At 47.3% G+C, this 19676-nt stretch overlaps 1 protein-coding gene across 2 annotated transcripts in view; it reads left to right on the top strand.

Moving 5' to 3' along the window:
* The window catches only part of PGPEP1 (pyroglutamyl-peptidase I), a 167420-nt gene extending 148535 nt beyond the window's left edge, over positions 1-18885 (top strand). For both annotated transcript variants that reach the window (XM_082272908.1, XM_082272907.1), the window contains exon 5: positions 18377-18885. In XM_082272908.1, the coding sequence (XP_082129034.1) occupies positions 18377-18572 (196 nt within the window). In that variant the 3' untranslated portion in view covers positions 18573-18885. The remainder of the gene's footprint in view (positions 1-18376) is intronic.
* The last annotated feature ends 791 nt before the right edge of the window (positions 18886-19676 follow it).

The raw sequence follows: 19676 nt of genomic DNA, 5'->3' as shown, positions 1-19676 counted from the left end.
GTTTTAAGCTTCCAGGAATTGTGTACAGATCCTTGCAACATGGGGCCGTGCGTTATCATTCTACAACATGAGATGGCCATGGATGAATGGCACAACAATGGGCCTCAGGATCTTGTCACGGTATCTCTGTGCATTCAAAATCAATCATCAATAAAATGCCCCTGTGTTAGTTGTCCATAACCTACGCCTGCCCATACCATAACCCCACTGCCACCATGGGCCACTCGATCCACAACATTGACATCAGCAAACCGCTGACCCACACAACGCTATACACGCTGTCTGCCATCTGCCCTGTACAGTGAAAACCGGGATCCATCCATGAAGAGAGCACCTCTCCAAAGTGCTGTACCCCATCGAATGTGAGCATTTGCACACTCAAGTTGGTTATGACAACAAACTGCAGTCAGGTTGAGACCCCGATGAGGACGACGAGCATGCAGATGAGCTTCTCTAGGACGGTTTCTGACAATTTGTGCAGAAATTCTTTTGGTTATGCAAACCGATTGTTGCAGCAGCTGCCGGGGGGCTGGTCTCAGATGATCTTGGAGGTGAAGATGCTGGATGTGGAGGTCCTGGGCTGGTGTGGTTACACGTGATCTGCGGTTGTGAGGCTGGTTAAACTGCCAATTTCTCTGAAACGCCTTTGGAGACGGCTTTTGGTAGAGAAATGAACATTCAATTCATGGGCAACAGCTCTGGTGGACATTCCTGCAGTCAGCATGCCAATTGCACACTCCCTCAAAACTTGCGATATCTGTGGCATTGTACTGTGTGATAAAACTGCACATTTTAGAGTGGCCTTTAATTGTGGCCAGCCTAAGGCACACCGGTACAATAATCATGCTGTCTAATCAGCATCCTGATATGCCACACCTGTGAGGTGGATGGAATATCTCCGCAAAGGAAAAGTGCTCACTAACACAGATTTAGACAGATTGGTAAACGATATTTGAGAGAAATGGGTCTTGTGTACATAGAAAAAGTCCTAGATCTTGGATTTCAGCTCATGAAAAAATGGGGGGCAAAATCCAAAAGGGTTGCGTTTTTTATAATTTTGTTCAGTGTAGTATCCTAACCAGTACTAAGGAGCCAGTACTATGAATCAGCAAAAACATCAAAATATTGAAATTATTATAATTGTTATACATCATACATGATGTACAGCCATGGTCAAAAGTTTTGAAAATGACAAATAATTTTCACAAAGTCTGTTGCCTCAGTTTTTATCTTGGCAATTTGCATATACTCTAGAATAATATGAAAATCGATCAGATGAATTGCAATTCATTGCAAAGTCCCTCTTTGCTATGAAAAGGAACTTCATCCCATAAAAGACATTTCCACTACATTTGTGAAGAAGGCTTCAGGGTGCCTAAAAACCCAACAGGACTGTCTCCTACAGTTGATTCAGCTGTGGGATCGGGGCACCACCAGTGCAGAGCTTGCTTGGGTAGGGCAGGAGGTGGGTGTGCGTGCATCTGCACACAGTGAGGCAAAGACTTTTGGAGGATGGCCTGGTGTCAAGAAGGGTAGCAAAGAAGCAAATTCTCTCGAGGAAAAACATCAGGGACAGACTGAGCTACTGCAAAAGTTACAGGGATTGGACTGCTGAGGAGGACTAGGGTAAAGTAATTTTTTTTGATAAATTCCCTTTCTGATTGTTTGGGGCATCTGGAAAAAATCCTTGTTCAGAGAAGAAAAGGTGAGCACTACCATCAGTCCTGTGTCGGGCCAACAGTAAAGCATCCTGAGACCACTGATGTGTGGGGTTGCTTTTTCATTTCATTTTTCATTTATTCATTAGAACTGATGTGACTTGCCAAAAAGCTGCAGCTTTGTCAAAGTTCAAAGTACAGTGCCTTGCGAAGTATTCGGCCCCCTTGAACTTTTCGACCTTTTGCCACATTTCGGCCTTCAAACATAAAGATATAAAACTGTAATTTTTTGTGAAGAATCAACAAAAGTGGGACACAATCATGAAGTGGAACAAAATTTATTGGATATTTCAAACTTTTTTAACAAATAAACTGAAAAATTGGGCGTGCAAAATTATTCAGCACCTTTTTACTTTCAGTGCAGCAAACTCTCTCCAGAAGTTCAGTGAGGATCTCTGAATGATCCAATGTTGACCTAAATGACTAATGATGATAAATAGAATCCACCTGTGTGTAATCAAGTCTCCGTATAAATGCACCTGCACTGTGATAGTCTCAGAGGTCCGTTTTTAAAGCGCAGAAAGCATCATGAAGAACAAGGAACACACCAAGCAGGTCTGAGATACTGTTGTGGAGAAGTTTAAAGCTGGATTTGGATACAAAAAGATTTCCCAAGCTTTTAAACATCCCAAGGAGCACTGTGCAAGTGATAATATTGAAATGGAAGAAGTATCAGACCACTGCAAATCTACGAAGACCTGGCCATCCCTCTAAACTTTCAGCTCGTACAAGGAGAAGACTGATCAGAGATTCAGCCAAGAGGCCCATGATCACTCTGGATGAACTGCAGAGATCTACAGCTGAGGTGGGAGACTCTGTCCATAGGACAACATCAGTCGTATACTGCACAAATCTGGCCTTTATGGAAGAGTGGCAAGAAGAAAGCCATTTCTTAAAGATATCCATAAAAAGTGTTGTTTTAAAGTTTGCCACAAGCCACCTGAGACACACCAAACATGTGGAAGAAGGTGCTCTGATCAGATGAAACCAAAATCAAACTTTTTGATAACAATGCAAAACGTTATGTTTGGCGTAAAAGCAACTCAGCTCATCACCCTGAACACACCATCCCCACTGTCAGACATGGTGGTGGCAGCATCATGGTTTGGACTTGCTTTTCTTCAGCAGGGACAGGGAAGATGGCTAAAATTGATGGAAAGATGGATAGAGCTAAATACAGGACCATTCTGGAAGAAAACCTGATGGAGTCTGCAAAAGACCTGATACTGGGACAGAGATTTGTCTTCCAACAATACAATGATCCAAAACATAAAGCAAAATCTACAATGGAATGGTTTACAAATAAACATATCCAGTTGTTAGAATGGCCAAGTCAAAGTCCAGACCTGAATCCAATCGAGAATCTGTGGAAAGAACTGAAAACTGCTGTTCACAAACTCTCTCCATTTGCAAGGAGGAATGGGCAAAAATTTCAGTCTCTCGATGTGCCAAACTGATAGAGACATACCCCAAGTGACTTACAGCTGTAATCGCAGCAAAAGGTGGCGCTACAGAGTATTAAATTAAGGGGGCTGAATAATTTTGCACACCCAATTTTTCATTTTTTTTTTTTTCATTTTTTATTTGTTAAAGTTTGAAATATCCAGTAAATTTCGTTCCACTTCATGATTGTGTCCCACTTGTTGATTCTTCACAAAAATTACAGTTTTATATCTTTATGTTTGAAGCCTGAAATGTGACAAAAGGTAGAAAAGTTCAAGGGGGCCGAATACTTTCGCAAGGCACTGTATCACTAGTTTACTATGAGATATATCGGTCTGGATGTCTCACCACTTCCTCAAACTCAATCCATCCAAAACCGAGCTTATTTTTCCTCCACCACGTGCCCCTTCCCTGATTTTCTCTGTCAATATCGATGGCATTACTATCAGCCCATCCCTGCATGCCAAGGTCTTAGGTGTTGTCCTGGACTCTGAACTCTCCTTCAAACCCCACATCCAATCGCTGTCCAAATCTTGCCGCCTCAGCCTCCGCAACATCTCCAAAATACGCCCCTTTATAACCAAAGACACAACAAAGCTCTTAGTTCACTCCCTGGTCATCTCGCGCCTCGACTACTGCAATTCCCTTCTCGTTGGCATACCTCTACACAGGGTATCCCCCCTTCAATCATCATGAATGCTGCCGCCAGACTCCTCCACCTTACCAATCGCTCAGTGTCCGCTGCTCCTCTCTGTCAAGCCCTCCACCTGGCTTCCGCTCACCCAATGAATTAAATTCAAAATACTTACAACATCTTACAAAGCAATCCACAGCTTAGCCCCCAGCTACATCACTAGCCTAGTCTCAAAATACCAACTGCTCTCTTCGCTCCTCTCAAAACCTTGTGCTCTCTAGCTCCCTCGTCACCTCCTCCCATGCCCGCCTCCAGGACTTTTCCAGAGCCTCTCCAATCCTATGGAACTCCTTACCCTTATCTGTCCGATTATCTCCTACTCCATTAGCTTTTAGGCAATCTCTGAAAACCCTCCTTTTCAGAGAAGCCTATCCTACCCACACCTAACAAATATACCTCCATTTTCTCCATGAGCCCATCCACCATGGTTATTGCCTTTTTGTTTCTTTGTTTCACTTGACCCTCCCTTCTAGATTGTAAGCTCTAACGAGCAGGGCCCTCTAGTTCCTCCTGTTTTGAATTGTATTGTAACTGTATTGTCTTCCCTCACATTGTAAAGCGCTGCGCAAACTGTTGGCGCTATATAAATGCTGTATTATAATAATAATAATAATAATAATAATATTTGCAACTGTGGACACAGGAACGTGAAGCTGCTTAGAGGTTGTCTAATAGCCATTACCCTTGACTTCTTTTTCTGTGATTTTCATTCTGGTTTCTTCCCACAACTCTCTCCTATGGTTTCTCTGATCTGTTCAGTGTTGTGCACACAATATTACCAAACAGCAGAGTGGCTACTTTTCACCATTTAAATAGACTGACCGATTAGAACATTGAAGAAGTGTGTGATACAAATTGCAGAAAATGGTTAGTTTGAAATAGCACCATAATCCAATTATTTATAAAATGTGTTAGGGGTACCAACATACAATATCTGTCCTCGCCATTTTAGAATATCTTTGCAGAATATGCAATGACCTATATCTTTTCACACTTTCTTTGATGTGTTCTCATTCACACAACTAAAAAAAAAAAAAAAAAAAAAAAAAAAAAAAAGTTCTAGTTTCTTTGAATCAGGACTCTGGGCAGCGTTTTAGGATAGCTTGCAATATGCAATTAGGGGACAGACAAAGGGATAAACGCATTTATTATATAGGTACTACTAAAGCTTTGAGATTGTTAATCCTTAGCTTGAACATAATAGGGGATTTTTTTTTCTAAAACTAGAGAGTGCAAAATCCTGGTGCAGTTCTGCATTGAAACCAATCAGCTTCAAGGTTTAATTGTCAAAGCTTAACCACTTCAATACTGGGCACTTTCACCCCACCCCTTCCTGCCCAGACAAATTTTCAGCTTTCCGCGCTGTCACACTTTGACATTTGTGTGGTCATGCTACACTGTACCCATATTACATTTTTTATCATTTCCCCCCCCCCCCCCCCCCCACAAATAGCTTTCTTTTGGTGGTATTTGATCACCACTGGGTTTTTTTTTTTTTTGCTAAACAAATTAAAAAGAAAACAAAACTAAAAAACAGAATTTTTGAAAAAAAAAAAAAAAAAGTTTCTCTTACGTCCTCCGACAGTCGCCGCCCACTTCATATTCATCACCAATGGGGGTTATGTCCTCTATTCCGTAGGAGTAGCTAGGCAATAGAATATGTTAGTACAAAGACTTTTAACATATCCCACCCCCAGGGGGTGGTCCCCTCAGAACATAACCCTCCACTTCCTGTATCCAACTCAGTTTCATTTGTCTAGCTGTCAGGAGTAGCTGGAAGTTTCTGTGCTGGGGCACCTTGTCTCAGCTCTCTTTCCTTTCTTTGGATTTTATTTGAGTTTTTTCTCTCTTTCTTGTTAGCTGTTATTTTACCAGCGTTAGTTCTTCGGAAGAAGAGGATCATGCGGGCTGCGTCTCGGGCTGACCCCCCTGGTAGCAGGCTGTGGGTCAGTGGTTTCTCAGCCCGCCATCGAGCGTTCAGTCAGGTATCGCTCCTGAGTTATCTGAACGACCCATCCCTGTTCCGTGCAGGGATGCTAGGTGAGGTGGCTACCTCACCGGACGCTGTGCGGTTTCTCAACCCACCTTCTGATGCGTCCTGGATGCGACTCTCCCTGCCTCATGTGCAGCGGTTTGTTCGCCTGTGCGGGTCCCCCACGCCATGTAAGAGGTAAGTGCATTTATGTGGGGACCTGTCTGGGGGGTGTCAGTCTGGGACTGTGTACCTTGCCCTGTGTTCACAGGAGGGGGGGCTGGCTGCACTCTGTGTCAGTTTTCTGTCTGTGTGAACGGCTGTGTGCTGTGGGGCTTGAGTTTCTCATGCTTGGGGCACATTACAGCGCCGCTGCGGCGGTTTACCATGTTCCTTTTTTGGGCAGTTGGTGTGTTTTACTTCACCCTCATGGGGTGTGGGAGCGGCGGTTTCGGCGCCAAAACGGCGCCATTTTGGCTGCGATCGCTCCGGCCGCATGTTTTACATGCATGGCGGCCATTTTCTTGTAGCCTCCATAGGCTTTAATGGAGCGCCCTGTATGCCAGCACTTCCTTTCCTTCAGGAGCACCGCAGGCAGCAGCAGCAGCACCGATCTCTCCAGGTTCATTTCTCTATATTCCCTGTATCCTGCCTTGGTATACTTGTCCCTGTAGGGGTCCCTTGTGTGGGGTGCTTAGTGTGAGTGGGCTACGATCGCAGCGCTCTCTTAAAGGGGCGGTCACCCATTTATTTTTGCTACTACAGGGGCATGGATTCTCAGGAATGCAAGTTTCCTGACAATTTAGTGGGAAGCCAGGGGACTGCGGTTTCCCCCCCCGGGGGGGATTTGGCTGCGATTGTGGCTAGCCTTGCGACTCAGGTGCAAATGCTGGTGGCTGCTCAATCCTCTAACAGGCCCAGAGTTTCAATTTCCTCTGATTCAGAGGGTGATGGTACTGGGGCTGCTGTGGCAGAGATCTCCTTATCGGGGTCTCGTTCCTCCCTGGACCTTATAGGGTCTAAAATGGAGGCTGAGGTAGAGGGGGTTGATAATTCTCCCCCTGGCTTGTCTGAAGAGCTTGCACTCATGGATGAATTGGTTGCTTCTATCAAGCAAACTCTGCGTTTGGAGGAGGAAACATGTCCTCCAGCTGCCTTGGCGGCTTATGGGACGCAGAAAAGGCGCAAATCATCGCAGATGTTTCCATGCACTGATGATTTTCAGCGCGCTGTGAAAGAACGATGGCGTGATATACATAAACCTTTTGCTGTACCAAGTAGGTTTAAGCTGCGCTATCCTTTTATGCCCGCTGCTGATGGGCGTTGGTGTGTCCCACCTCCGGTGGACCATGCGTTAGCAGTTTTGAACGGGATGCCACGGACAAGAGGATGGAGTCCCTTGCCCGTCGTACCTATTCTATTATGGGTTCTATGTTGAAAGCTTTATTTGCTTCACTTATGGCGGCCCAGGCGGTCGCGAGCTGGACGCAGGTGCTTAGGCGTGTCCTGGTGGCTGATTCTGCCCCCCAGGCGACTTTGGATATGGTGGATCAAATCCACCAGGGTGTCATGTATTTGTGTGATGCGGACCTGGATATGGTTCCGTTGGCTGCACGTGTACACAGTGTGGCGGTGTTATCTCGCCGCCTGGTTTGGTTGAAGTGTTGGTCTGTGGATCAATCTTCACGTAAGACCTTGGCCAATCTGCCTTTTGATGGTTCTCGCCTTTTTGGCGAATCCCTGGATGCCCTAATTAAAGGGGTCACGGGGGGTAAAAGCACGCTCTTACCTCAATCCCACAAGACTAAGACGGCTCCTGGAAAAAATAATGCTTTCTTTCAGCCCCCTCAGGGGTCCTTTCGTGCCTTTCGGTCACACTTTGGGGCAAGCCGTCCAAGGGTCAAGGCTCCCGCAAGAAGCCGTGGGCAGGTAAGCAAAAGTCCGGCCAATCCGGTTCTGCGGCCCACAACAGTGCGGCCTGAAGGGGCGCCCTCACCCGAATCACAGGAAATCGTTCGATCTGGCTACTAGATCGAGTTTCTCTCTCGGCCGGAGAGCAGATTTTTTCCCTCAAGTCTTCTGTTATCCCCGGTGCGTTTGCGGGACCTGCATCTAGCGGTGCAGGACCTGAGGGCTCAGGGAGTGGTGGTCCCGGTGCCTCATCGGGACAGATTTCGAGGGTTCTATTCCAATCTGCTCACCGTGCCCAGGAAGGAGGGCAAGGTGCGTCCGATTCTGGACGGGCTTTGTGCGGGTGCGCAAGTTCCGCATGGAATCCCTGCGGTCGGTGGTGGCTGCCCTGGTTCCGGGGGAGTTCATGGCTTCCATCGCCTTGAAGGATGCGTATCTTCACATCCCGATTTTCGAGGGTCACCAGAGGTACCTTCGATTCGCCATAGCGGAAGATCATTACCAATTTGTGGCGTTGCCTTTTGGTCTCGCCTCGGCTCCGAGGGTGTTCACCAAAGTGCTGGCACCGGTTCTGGCTTTGTTGAGGGCCCAGGGCATTTCGGTTCTGGGGTATCTGGTTGATATTCTGGTTCGGTCTGCGACCAGCCAGAGTCTGGAGAAGGATCTGTCCGTCACGTTGCAGACTCTGCAGGAGTTTGGTTGGACGATCAATTTTCCAAAGTCGACATTGTGCCCATCGGTTCGGATTTCTTACCTGGGTATGATTCTGGACTCTGTCCAGGCGAAGGTCTTCCTGCCGGAAGAAAAACTCGCAGCTCTTCAGGAGGCAGTCAGGTCCCTCAGGGACGTTCCATCTTCGTCCATTCGGACGTGCATGCGGTGTCTGGGATTGATGGTCTCGGCTTTCGAGGCGATTCCCTTCGCCCAGTTTCACACACGGGATCTCCAAGCGGAGATATTGTCCAAGTGGGACGGGCGTCCGCAGTCTCTGGATCTCCAGATGTCATTGAGTTCTCAGACCAGAAGGGATCTTCTGTGGTGGCTTCAATCCCCCTCAGTATCGGGGGGCAAGTCTTTTCGTCCCCTTTCGTGGACGGTGATCACCACGGACGCCAGCCTGTCGGGCTGGGGTGGTGTTCTGGGCGTTCTGTCCGCCCAGGGTGTTTGGTCGACGGAGGAATCCTCCCTTCCGATCAACGTTCTGGAACTGCGAGCGATACTCCTCTGTCTTCGTCGTTGGACGGACAATCTTCACGGCTACCCGGTTCGGGTGCAGACGGACAATGCCACGGCGGTGGCTTACATCAATCACCAAGGGGGCACCAGGAGTGCCCGGGCGGCTCGAGAAGTGGCCGCGATTCTGTCTTGGGCCGAGGCGCATGTCCCGGCAATATCGGCAGTTCACATTCCGGGGGTGGAAAATTGGCAGGCGGATTATCTGAGCCGCCAGACCCTGGACCAGGGGGAATGGTCCCTTCACCCGGCTGTCTTCCAGATGTTGTGCGCGAGGTGGGGTCTTCCGGAGGTAGACCTGTTCGCGTCTCGTCTGAATAACAAAGTACCACGGTCGTGGCAAGGACGCGCGATCCTCGGGCAGACGCGTCGGACGCGCGATCCTCGGGCAGACGCGTCGGACGCGTTGGTTGCCCCGTGGCATCAGTACCAACTGATGTATGCGTTCCCACCGATTCAATTGCTGTCCAGGTTCCTTCGCAGGTTACACGCAGAACCGACCACGGTGATTCTTGTGGCACCGGACTGGCCTCGCCGGTCCTGGTACGCAGACCTCGTAAATCTGGCAATCGACGCCCCGTGGCGTCTGCCTCTTCGAGAAGATCTTCTGTCGCAAGGACCGATCTTCCATCCTGCTTTACAGTCGCTGGCTTTGACGGCCTGGCTGTTGAAACCGAGGTCCTGAAGAACAGGGGTCTTTCCCCTGAGGTCATTCACACCTTAATAAATGCGAGGAAGTCTTCCTCAGGGAAGGTTTATTACCGTACTTGGAAGGCGTATTTTGCCTGGTGCGAATCCAGGGGTTTCTCTCCTGACACTTATTCGGTGTCTAGGGTGTTGCCCTTCCTTCAGACGGGTGTTGACCAGCGTCTGGCGCTGGCCACGATCAAGGGTCAGGTGTCTGCTTTGGCCGTTCTTTTTCAACGGCCTGTGGCATCTGATTCTTTGGTTAGCACTTTTGTGCAGGGGGTACGTCATCTGATCCCTCCTAGGAGGGACCCTCTTCCCCCTTGGGACTTGAAAATTGCAGCGTGCTCCTTTTGAAAGGATCAGGGAGATCTCGCTGTCTTTGTTATCCAAGAAGGTCGCCTTTTTGGTGGCTATCACCTCGGCTCGTCGAGTGTCGGGGCTGGCAGCCTTGTCCTGCAAGTCTCCGTATCTGGTTGTGCATTTGGACAAGGTGGTCTTGCGACCTAGCCCTTTTTTTCTTCCAAAAAGGGTTTCGGACTTTCATCTCAATGAGGACATTGTCCTACCTTCGCTTTGCGCGAAGTCGAAGCATCCGACGGAGGTGTTGCTTCACTCCTTGGATGTTTTCCGGGCGATTAGAGTCTATCTCAAATCGACTGAGTCTTTTCGCAAGTCGGATGCCTTGTTTGTCCTTCCGGAAGGTCCTCGGAAGGGCATGGCGGCGTCGGCTTTTACAATCGCCAAATGGATCAGACAGACCATTGATCAGGCCTATGCTTTGAAGGGGAAAGTTCCCCCTGTACCTGTGAAGGCGCACTCTACCAGATCTCTGAGTACGTCTTGGGCCTGTCGTCATGGGGCCTCTGTGGCCCAGGTGTGTAAGGCGGCGACTTGGTCGACCGTACACACCTTCACGATATTCTACAGAGTAGATTTTCAGGCATCGGCTGATGCTTCCTTTGGCCGCAAGGTCCTTAGTGCGGCAGTTCCCTAGAGCCCTTGTTACGGGTTCTTTGGCTTTTTGGGATATTTGTTTTTTCCCTGGGTTTTCTTGCTCCTATTGAGCGAGTGTTTTGTTCTTATGCCCAACTGGTTTCCTTCCTTTGGTAAGGTTCCTTTCTCTGATGGGGAGACGGCGTTGCCTTGGGCGCGGCTGCGTTCTTCCCACCCCTCATGTTTACACTGCTTTGGGACATCCCCATTGGTGATGAATATGAAGTGGGCGGCGACTGTCGGAGGACGTAAGAGAAAACGGAATTTTTGTAAAATCTTACCTGTAAAATTCCTTTCTCTGAGTCCTCCGACAGTCGCCGCCCCCGCCCCTCTTTTGGGGTTTTGATGTACTCTCTACTGCTATTCCACTGAAACTGAGTTGGATACAGGAAGTGGAGGGTTATGTACTGAGGGGACCACCCCCTGGGGGTGGGATATGTTAAAAGTCTTTGTACTAACATATTCTATTGCCTAGCTACTCCTACGGAATAGAGGACATAACCCCCATTGGTGATGAATATGAAGTGGGCGGCGACTGTCGGAGGACTCAGAGAAAGGAATTTTACAGGTAAGATTTTACAAAAATTCCGTTTTTCTTCATGTGTTATAAAATTTTGTAAATAAGTACATTTTCTCCTACACTTATGGGCACTGATGAGGCACTAATATGCAGCGCTGATAGGTGGAAGTGATGGGCACTGATAGGCGGCACTGATTAGCATTTGTGATGTGCACCTCTGATGAGGGCTGCCCCCTTTCAGCAAAGCCGCTGAATCTCCCGCCCTGTCAGAGCGAACTGATGAAAACTGATTACCGGCACTTTCTGGTTACCACTGTGATCAGCTGTGATTGGTTATAGCTGATCACATGGTAAACAACCTATGTCATAGGCTCTTTACCGAGATCAAAGGTGCGTTGTCGGAGCGTCATACTGCACCACCAATCGCCGCTTTGCACGCCTTATCCTGCTGGATGTCCTATGACGTCCAGTCAGGATAACTGATCCCTGCCCGGTCATCATTTTGCTATAGGCCTGGTGGGAAGGGGTTAATTGAACAAGCTGAAGTAAGAACCTGACCGGCTACCATGAGTAGCTATACCAGATTCATGAGAATGCATCAGTTTTAGTAAATCTACCCCATAGTGTGCACATGTAGTTTTATATATGTTTGGTTTATTGGTTGACTAGATGGACTTGTGTCTTTTTTTTTTTTTTCAACCAGACTAAGTGTAACTGATGAGACCTACCAGCACAGTACAGACATAGTCAATAATGATAAACCTACAGTGCTTTGCAAAAGTATTCACCCCCCCCTTGGCTTTTTTGTGTTTTGTTGCCTCACAACCTGGAATTAACATGAATTGTTTGAGGGTTTGCATCATTTAATTTACAGAGCATGCCCACAACTTTGTGAAGATGATTTTTTTTTTTTTTTTTAATTGTGAAGCAAACAACAAATAGGACAAAAAACAAAAAAAGTCAATGTGCATAACTGCACACCCTCTAAAGTCAACACTTTATAGAGCCACCTTTTGCGGCAATCACAGCTCCAAGTCGCTTTGGATAAGTCTCTAATGAGCTTGCCACATCTTACCACTGGGATTTTTGCCCATCCCTCCTTGCAAAAGTTCTCCAGCTCCTTCAAGTTGGATGGTTTGCGCTTGTGAAAAGCAATCTTTAAGTCTGACCACAGATTTTCTATTGGATTGAGGTCTGGGCTTTGACTGACTAGGTCATTCCAACACGTTATTATTATATTATTATTATTATTCAGGATCAGCAGTTTACGCAGCGCTTAACAATGTTAAATTTACATGTTTCCTCTTAAACCACTCAAGTGTTGCTTTAGCAGTGTGTTTGTGGTCATTGTCCTGCTGGAAGGTGAACCTCCGTCCTAGCCTCAAATCAAGCACAGAGTGGTACAAGTTTTGCTTAAGAATATCCCTGTATTTAGCACCATCCATCTTTCCCTCAACTCAGACCAGTTTCCCAATCCCGGCTGCTAAAAAACATCCCCACAGCATTATGCTGCCACCACCATGTTTTACTGTTGGGATGGTGTTCTTTGGGTGATGTGATGTGTTGGGTTTGCGACAGACAGCATTTTCTTTGATGGCCCGAAAAGTTAAATTTTAGTCTCCTCGGACCAGAGCACCTTCCTCCATACAATTTGGGAGTCTCCCACATGCCTTTTCGTAAACTCAAAATGTGCCTGTAACGGATCTTTGTACCCCAGCTGGGCACATCCGCCGAATCTGTGTCTCCTGTCCTCCAAACGCACCCACAGCCTGCGGAGAAGCCATATCCAGCCCGTAACCCCTCAATCACGAGACAATCCACACAGGTGTTGAGGGTTAACCATGCAGAGCTTCAACTGTTTATTACATTCCAAGACAACAGTTTTACATACAGTTAGGGAAACTCCCCTTAGCCTTTCCACAGAATGGGGGAAGGGAACCAACCAATGAGAACTGAACATTTGTACATTTGAAACAAGCAGTCTTAATACACACCCCCTGCGGAGAGATGTCTCCAACTCAGACCATTGTCTGCCATGAATCCACACACTTAGACACAGAAACAGGAGGGGGGGGGGGATGGGTTGTAACCTTACATTACATTAACTCAATGCCATGAGTCAGTTGTTCAGAGGATGAATAAAGGGAAAATAAAATGTAATGTCCCAAACTCATAAGAAAATGACACAAAGAGGTTTACAATCCAGGGACAGGGTGATCCGTCACCCATAGTGACGGCTAGTACCGTCACATCTCTTCCCCCCCAAAGGTAGACTAATCCAGGTACTAGACCTCCAACTGGTCTGTGCCTGAATTAGTCGGGTAACAAATCCCAAAAAGAGTCAATGTCTGTTTGCCTGGATAATTCGTTGTCGTTGCTTCCCAGGGCAGTAGTGGATGGTAAAGTCAAAAGGCTGCAGCGCCAAACTCCAGTATCTTCTGGCCCATAGTCTGTCGGTAGGAGGCTTGCGCACAGTCCCCTCCAAAACACACAGTGACAGTGGGTTCTGTCACATTTCTCCCCTTTTAAAAACAGGCTAACGAGGTTCCTGACCCTCAACTGGTCTGGACCTGTGTTAGTCACAAACTTCCACCCCAGGCAACCAGGAAAAGTAAAAGAACGACTCTAGGGCTGGGGAGCAACACCGCACATAGGATCTCCCATGAATAAAAACAGCCGCTGCAGAGTGGGAACAGCTGTCTGCACTCCTCTGATCCAGGGCAGGGTTGCAGATATTGGGGGGAGCTGAATAATTCTCTGCCCTGATGCCAGCGCTTCCGCTGGTAGGGAATGTAGGCTGGTAGGGCTATGCATTTGGGGAGAAAAAGGTACTTGCTTTTCTCCTGGTGTAGTTACCAGCCGCTGAGAAGGTATCTTGCAGGGACTGTCTCCCGGATTCTTCATCTCTGGTTCTGATGCTGGGCAGAGACCATCAGCGCTTTGTCCTGTAGCCAGCGCTTCTGCTGGGGGGATGAACATTGGGGTAGTGTCCAATTGCTGGGGAGGGAGAATTGCTTCCTCTACTCCCGGTGGGGATATCTGCTGTTGGGAAAACAGCTCACGCAGATCCTCTCTCAGACTCTCCGGATCCAACTCTTTTTCTGATGCTGGGCAGATGCCAGGGGCACTCTGCCCTGTAGCCAGCACTTCTGCTGGGGCGATAAACACTGGGGTAGTGTCCAAGTGCTGGGGAAATGGCTCACTGAGGTCACCCCTCGGACTCCCTGGATCTACCTCTGAGGGTGGGCAGAGGCCAGCGGCACTCTGCCCCATAGCCAGCGCTTCTGCTGGGGGGATAAACACTGGGGTAGTGTCCAAGTGCTGGGGAAACGGCTCACTGAGGTCACCCCTCGGACTCCCTGGATCTAACTCTGAGGGTGGGCAGAGGCCAGCGGCACTCTGCCCCGTAGCCAGCGCTTCTGCTGGGGGGATAAACACTGGGGTAGTGTCCAATTGTTGGGGAGGGAGAATTGCTTCCTCTACTCCCGGTGGGGGTATCTGCTGTTGGGAAAACAGCTCACGCAGATCCTCTCTCAGACTCTCCGGATCCAACTCTTTTTCTGATGCTGGGCAGATGCCAGAAAAAGTGTCCAAGTGCTGGGGAAACGGCTCACTGAGGTCACCCCTCGGACTCCCTGGATCTACCTCTGAGGGTGGGCAGAGGCCAGCGGCACTCTGCCCCGTAGCCAGCGCTTCTGCTGGGGGGATAACCACTGGGGTAGTGCCCAAGTGCTGGGGAAACGGCTCACTGAGGTCACCCCTCGGACTCCCTGGATCTACCTCTGAGGGTGGGCAGAGGCCAGCGGCACTCTGCCCCGTAGCCAGCGCTTCTGCTGGGGGGATAAACACTGGGGTAGTGTCCAATTGTTGGGGAGGGAGAATTGCTTCCTCTACTCCCGGTGGGGGTATCTGCTGTTGGGAAAACAGCTCACGCAGATCCTCTCTCAGACTCTCCGGATCCATCTCTTTTTCTGATGCTGGGCAGATGCCAGGGGCACTCTGCCCTGTAGCCAATGCTTCTGCTGGGGCACCAGATGAGATACTCTGGACTTGCTGCTGATCACCATTTCCCAGCCTTCCAGCGCCTGTCTCAACTCCCCCTTCTGAGACCTTCATGCTATTAGCTTGTCTCGCTGCCTGGTGGACCTCCGGTGCGTTCCGGCATTCTAGCACTCGCAGTGCCCTCTGTATCATCGCTGCTTCTTCCATTGCAGTTAGTACGGGAAAACGCAGGGTCACCCCTGGCCCCATTTGCTTCTCATCTTCGTGACTGTCTGCTATTTCTCTCGGACAGTCCCAGGCAACGGGAGCCATGCCAGGCTGCTGATCACCGTCAAACAGCCGCTTGTAGGCAATCTCGAGCTCCCATTCCTGCTCAACCAGGAACTCCAATTCCTCCAGGTCACACGCCTCGTCGGGGAGGTCCAGCACCTCATCTCGGAAATCCAGAATGTGTTCCAGCCGCCACTCCTCATCGCTCCCAAAGTCTGGGTCTCCGTACATTTTTTGATGGAGCAGCCCCACGCCGCCATAGCCAACGCCTTCTGTCGTGCTGCCATCTGCTGTACCTGGCCACAGTTGAGCCGCGAACCACCGGAGGGCTCTGTAGCTGGCGTCCAGCCTCATTTGCTCCTGGACCAATCTTCCGAGCTCCGTCTTCCCTTCATCTCGCGGTCGTTCCCTCAGGAACACCTCTCGCGCACGGTACTGCTTCCGGTACATCTCTGCGGAGGAGGGAAGGATCTTCCCCTGATGGTGCCGCTCGTGGCTTAGCGCCTCATGCCAGAGTTGCCGGCGGATCACATCCTCCCAGCCGAGCCTGGTGTGCTCTGTCGCTGGTCCCCGATGTTGCTTCCGCATGCCTTGCAGCCTCCTCCCGAACTCCGCTCTCATGCTGGCTGGTCCCTGTATCACTCCTCGGCAGCTGCCCAGATCTTGAATCCTGGTGGTGGTTTGGATGTCCTGGACTGCAGGAGACATCCCACCGCTGCCAACCAATGTAACGGATCTTTGTACCCCAGCTGGGCACATCCGCCGAATCTGTGTCTCCTGTCCTCCAAACGCACCCACAGCCTGCGGAGAAGCCATATCCAGCCCGTAACCCCTCAATCACGAGACAATCCACACAGGTGTTGAGGGTTAACCATGCAGAGCTTCAACTGTTTATTACATTCCAAGACAACAGTTTTACATACAGTTAGGGAAACTCCCCTTAGCCTTTCCACAGAAGGGGGGAAGGGAACCAACCAATGAGAACTGAACATTTGTACATTTGAAACAAGCAGTCTTAATACACACCCCCTGCGGAGAGATGTCTCCAACTCAGACCATTGTCTGCCATGAATCCACACACTTAGACACAGAAACAGGAGGGGGGGGGATGGGTTGTAACCTTACATTACATTAACTCAATGCCATGAGTCAGTTGTTCAGAGGATGAATAAAGGGAAAATAAAATGTAATGTCCCAAACTCATAAGAAAATGACACAAAGGGGTTTACAATCCAGGGACAGGGTGATCCGTCACCCATAGTGACGGCTAGTACCGTCACAGTGCCATTTTGTTTTGCTGAAAGTTTTGGCTTTCTTCTGGCCACTCTGCCATAAAGCCTATCTCTATGGAGTGTACGGCCTATTGTCATCCTATGTACAGATACTCCAGTCTCTGCTGTGGAACTCTGCAGCTACTCCAGGGTTACCTTCGGTCTTTGTGCTGCCTCTCTGATTTTTGGTGGGCGGCCGTCTCTTGGCAGGTTTGCTGTTGTGCCATGTTCTTTCCATTTGGTTGATGATCCCCAGGAGCAACATGAAATCTATCATAAAGATTTGGATATTTTTTAATAACCTAACCCTGACTTGTACTTCTCAACAACATTGTCGCTTACTTGTTTTGAGAGTTCCTTGGTCTTCATGGCAGTGTTTGGTTAGTGGTGCCTTTTGCTTAGGTGTTGCAGCCTCTGGGGCCGTGTATATGTAATGACAGATCATGTGACACTTAGATTGCACACAGGTGGACATCATTTCACTAATTGTGACTTTTGAAGGTAATTGGTTGCACCAGAGCTTTTTATGGGCTTCATAACAAAGGGGGTGAATACATACGCACAGGCCAATTTTCTGTTTTCTATTTCTAAATAATAGTTTTATGTATATATTTTTCTCATTTCACTTCACCAACTTAGACTATTGTGTTCTGATCCATCACATAAAATTCAGATTAACAAAACATTGAACTTAAGGCTGTAATGTAACAAAATAGGTAAAAAGTCAAGGGGGTGAATACTTTTGCAAGGCACTGTACACTGCCTGGCCAAAAAAAAAAGTCGCTGCCTGGAATTAACTAAGCAACTAACTAAACTAAGCATGCAGTAACTGTCCTATTGGATAGTTACTGCATGTGCCCAAACAATGAGGTTAGCGGACTACCTGAATATACTGAATGACCATCAATGGATTTTTTCTTCCCTGATGGCACGGGCATATTCCAAGATGACAATGCCAGGATTCATCTGGGCTCAAATTGTGAGAGTGGTTCAGGGAGCATGAAACCTCATTTTCACACATGGATTGGCCACCACAGAGTCCAGAACTTAACCCCATTGAGAATCTTTTGGATGTGCTGGAGAAGGCTTTGTGCAGTGGTCTGACTCTCCAATCATCAATACAAGATCTTGGTGAAAAATGAATGTAACACTGGACGTAAATAAGCTTCTGCAATGTCGTAAGATTTATCGAAACCATGCCACAGTGAATACGTGCCGTAATCAAAGCCAAGGAAATATTAAAATGTGACTTTTGTTTTTTTGGCCAGCCAATGTAACTCCATAGCTCTTTTTTAATGTTACTCAGAAGGGGAAAACTATACTGGATTTTAAAACTTATAAAAAGATCAGCAGAAATGTTTAATTTTATTTATTTTTATTTTTTTTTAGATTATGCTATGTGAGTGGGAACATGTAACACATATAACATGGGTATTTTCCCAGCTAGGCTGCAAAAGTAGAAATACTTTAAACCACCACCCAGCCACAACTGTTTTTTATCTTAAGACACTGCTGTTTAATATAAATAATCTGGCTACTCTGTGCCTAAAAATACTGTCAATGTAAAAAAGTCCCTCAAAAGGTCCAGATATAGTTGGTACAGATTTAGCCAGCATGATCATTGTGCTGTATTTGTAATTGGCTGTTTCTTTCTTGTAGATACCTGTGTGACTTCACTTACTATACCTCTCTGTACAAGAGTCAGGGCAAATCTGTGTTCATCCATGTGCCTCCTCTAGGAAAGCCGTACACCGCTTCACAACTGGGCCGTGCTTTACAGACCATTTTAAATATTATCCTGGACATGCTGGAGCAATCAGAAGATGAAATCACTTGCCATCTCACAAACCACTGACAAGAAACGTTTGTGTATGGAAAATTCAGCAGACTTGCTAAAGAGGGGAAAAACATGAAAATGATAATGTGCTTTTATAACATTGAAAATGTGTTTTAGTTTAAGGATTTTGTCCTCTGCAAAATTTAAAAATCCATTCCAACCACTGCCAAAAATAACCAATTACCATTTAGTTAAAGGGAAGAGACAAATTAAGAGGATTTTTCAATGCAAATATGGTGCATTCATGTGATTTGTGCAATTTACTAAATCAGGTGTTTTTCATTAAACTACTTTTTGTACAGCTTTTTAACACCTAGATAAAGGGAAAAATAAATACACATCTGGGAGATATTTAGTATATGTGGGCTTTCCGTGCCCTGGGATTTTGAAACGGCAAGAATGATCACTTGGCTAGTTTTGAAATTCCTGGGGGCAGGTGATCACCTTTTTTGGTGTGTGTGTGTGTCATTGTAATAGTTTCTTTGCTTTTCCTGGTCTTTTAAAGCAAGTACAGATATAATTTATGGTTAATACACATAGCCGAAAACAATAAAAGCCTTGCAGGTTAAAATCTATAAAACCAAAAGGAATCATGATGAGCATGTGAGAATTTTGTAAAGAATATTGATATGGAATAGTTTTATTGCTGTCATTTCTAGGCCCTTACATCTTCCAGTCTCTGATTACTAGTGGATTTGCAGGTGTTTTACACACACACACACACACACACACACACACACACACACACACACAACTCTACTAGCACAATATAGCAGCATAGTGATTTCTGACGCAAAGTAAATTTTTGTGGTGGAAAAAAATCTGAGGGTATGGATATTACCTCTAGACTGTATAGCCAGAAGGCCTTAATCTTAATTTGTTGCAAAATAGACTGAGGCTGCCAGTTTTCACACAGATACTGGTCGGAAACCATGGACACTAACCTGAATATATTTGATATGATCATCAACTCCTAGGTTCAACGTATGTTTTGTTGACCTGGGTTGTATAAGTAACCTGGCATTGTTCAGAATGATTCATTGCAAAAACATTACCCAAATAAAAATGTAAGTGACATTTCTGTAAATGAAGTATTCAAATTTCATATCAGAGCCTTGCTTT

The sequence above is a fragment of the Pelophylax lessonae genome (genome assembly GCF_965119305.1).
Source record: "Pelophylax lessonae genome assembly, chromosome: 1".
Lineage (NCBI taxonomy): Eukaryota > Metazoa > Chordata > Amphibia > Anura > Ranidae > Pelophylax > Pelophylax lessonae.
The sequence above is the reverse complement of the archived record's forward strand: the minus strand, read 5'-3'. Positions and strand labels throughout refer to the sequence as shown.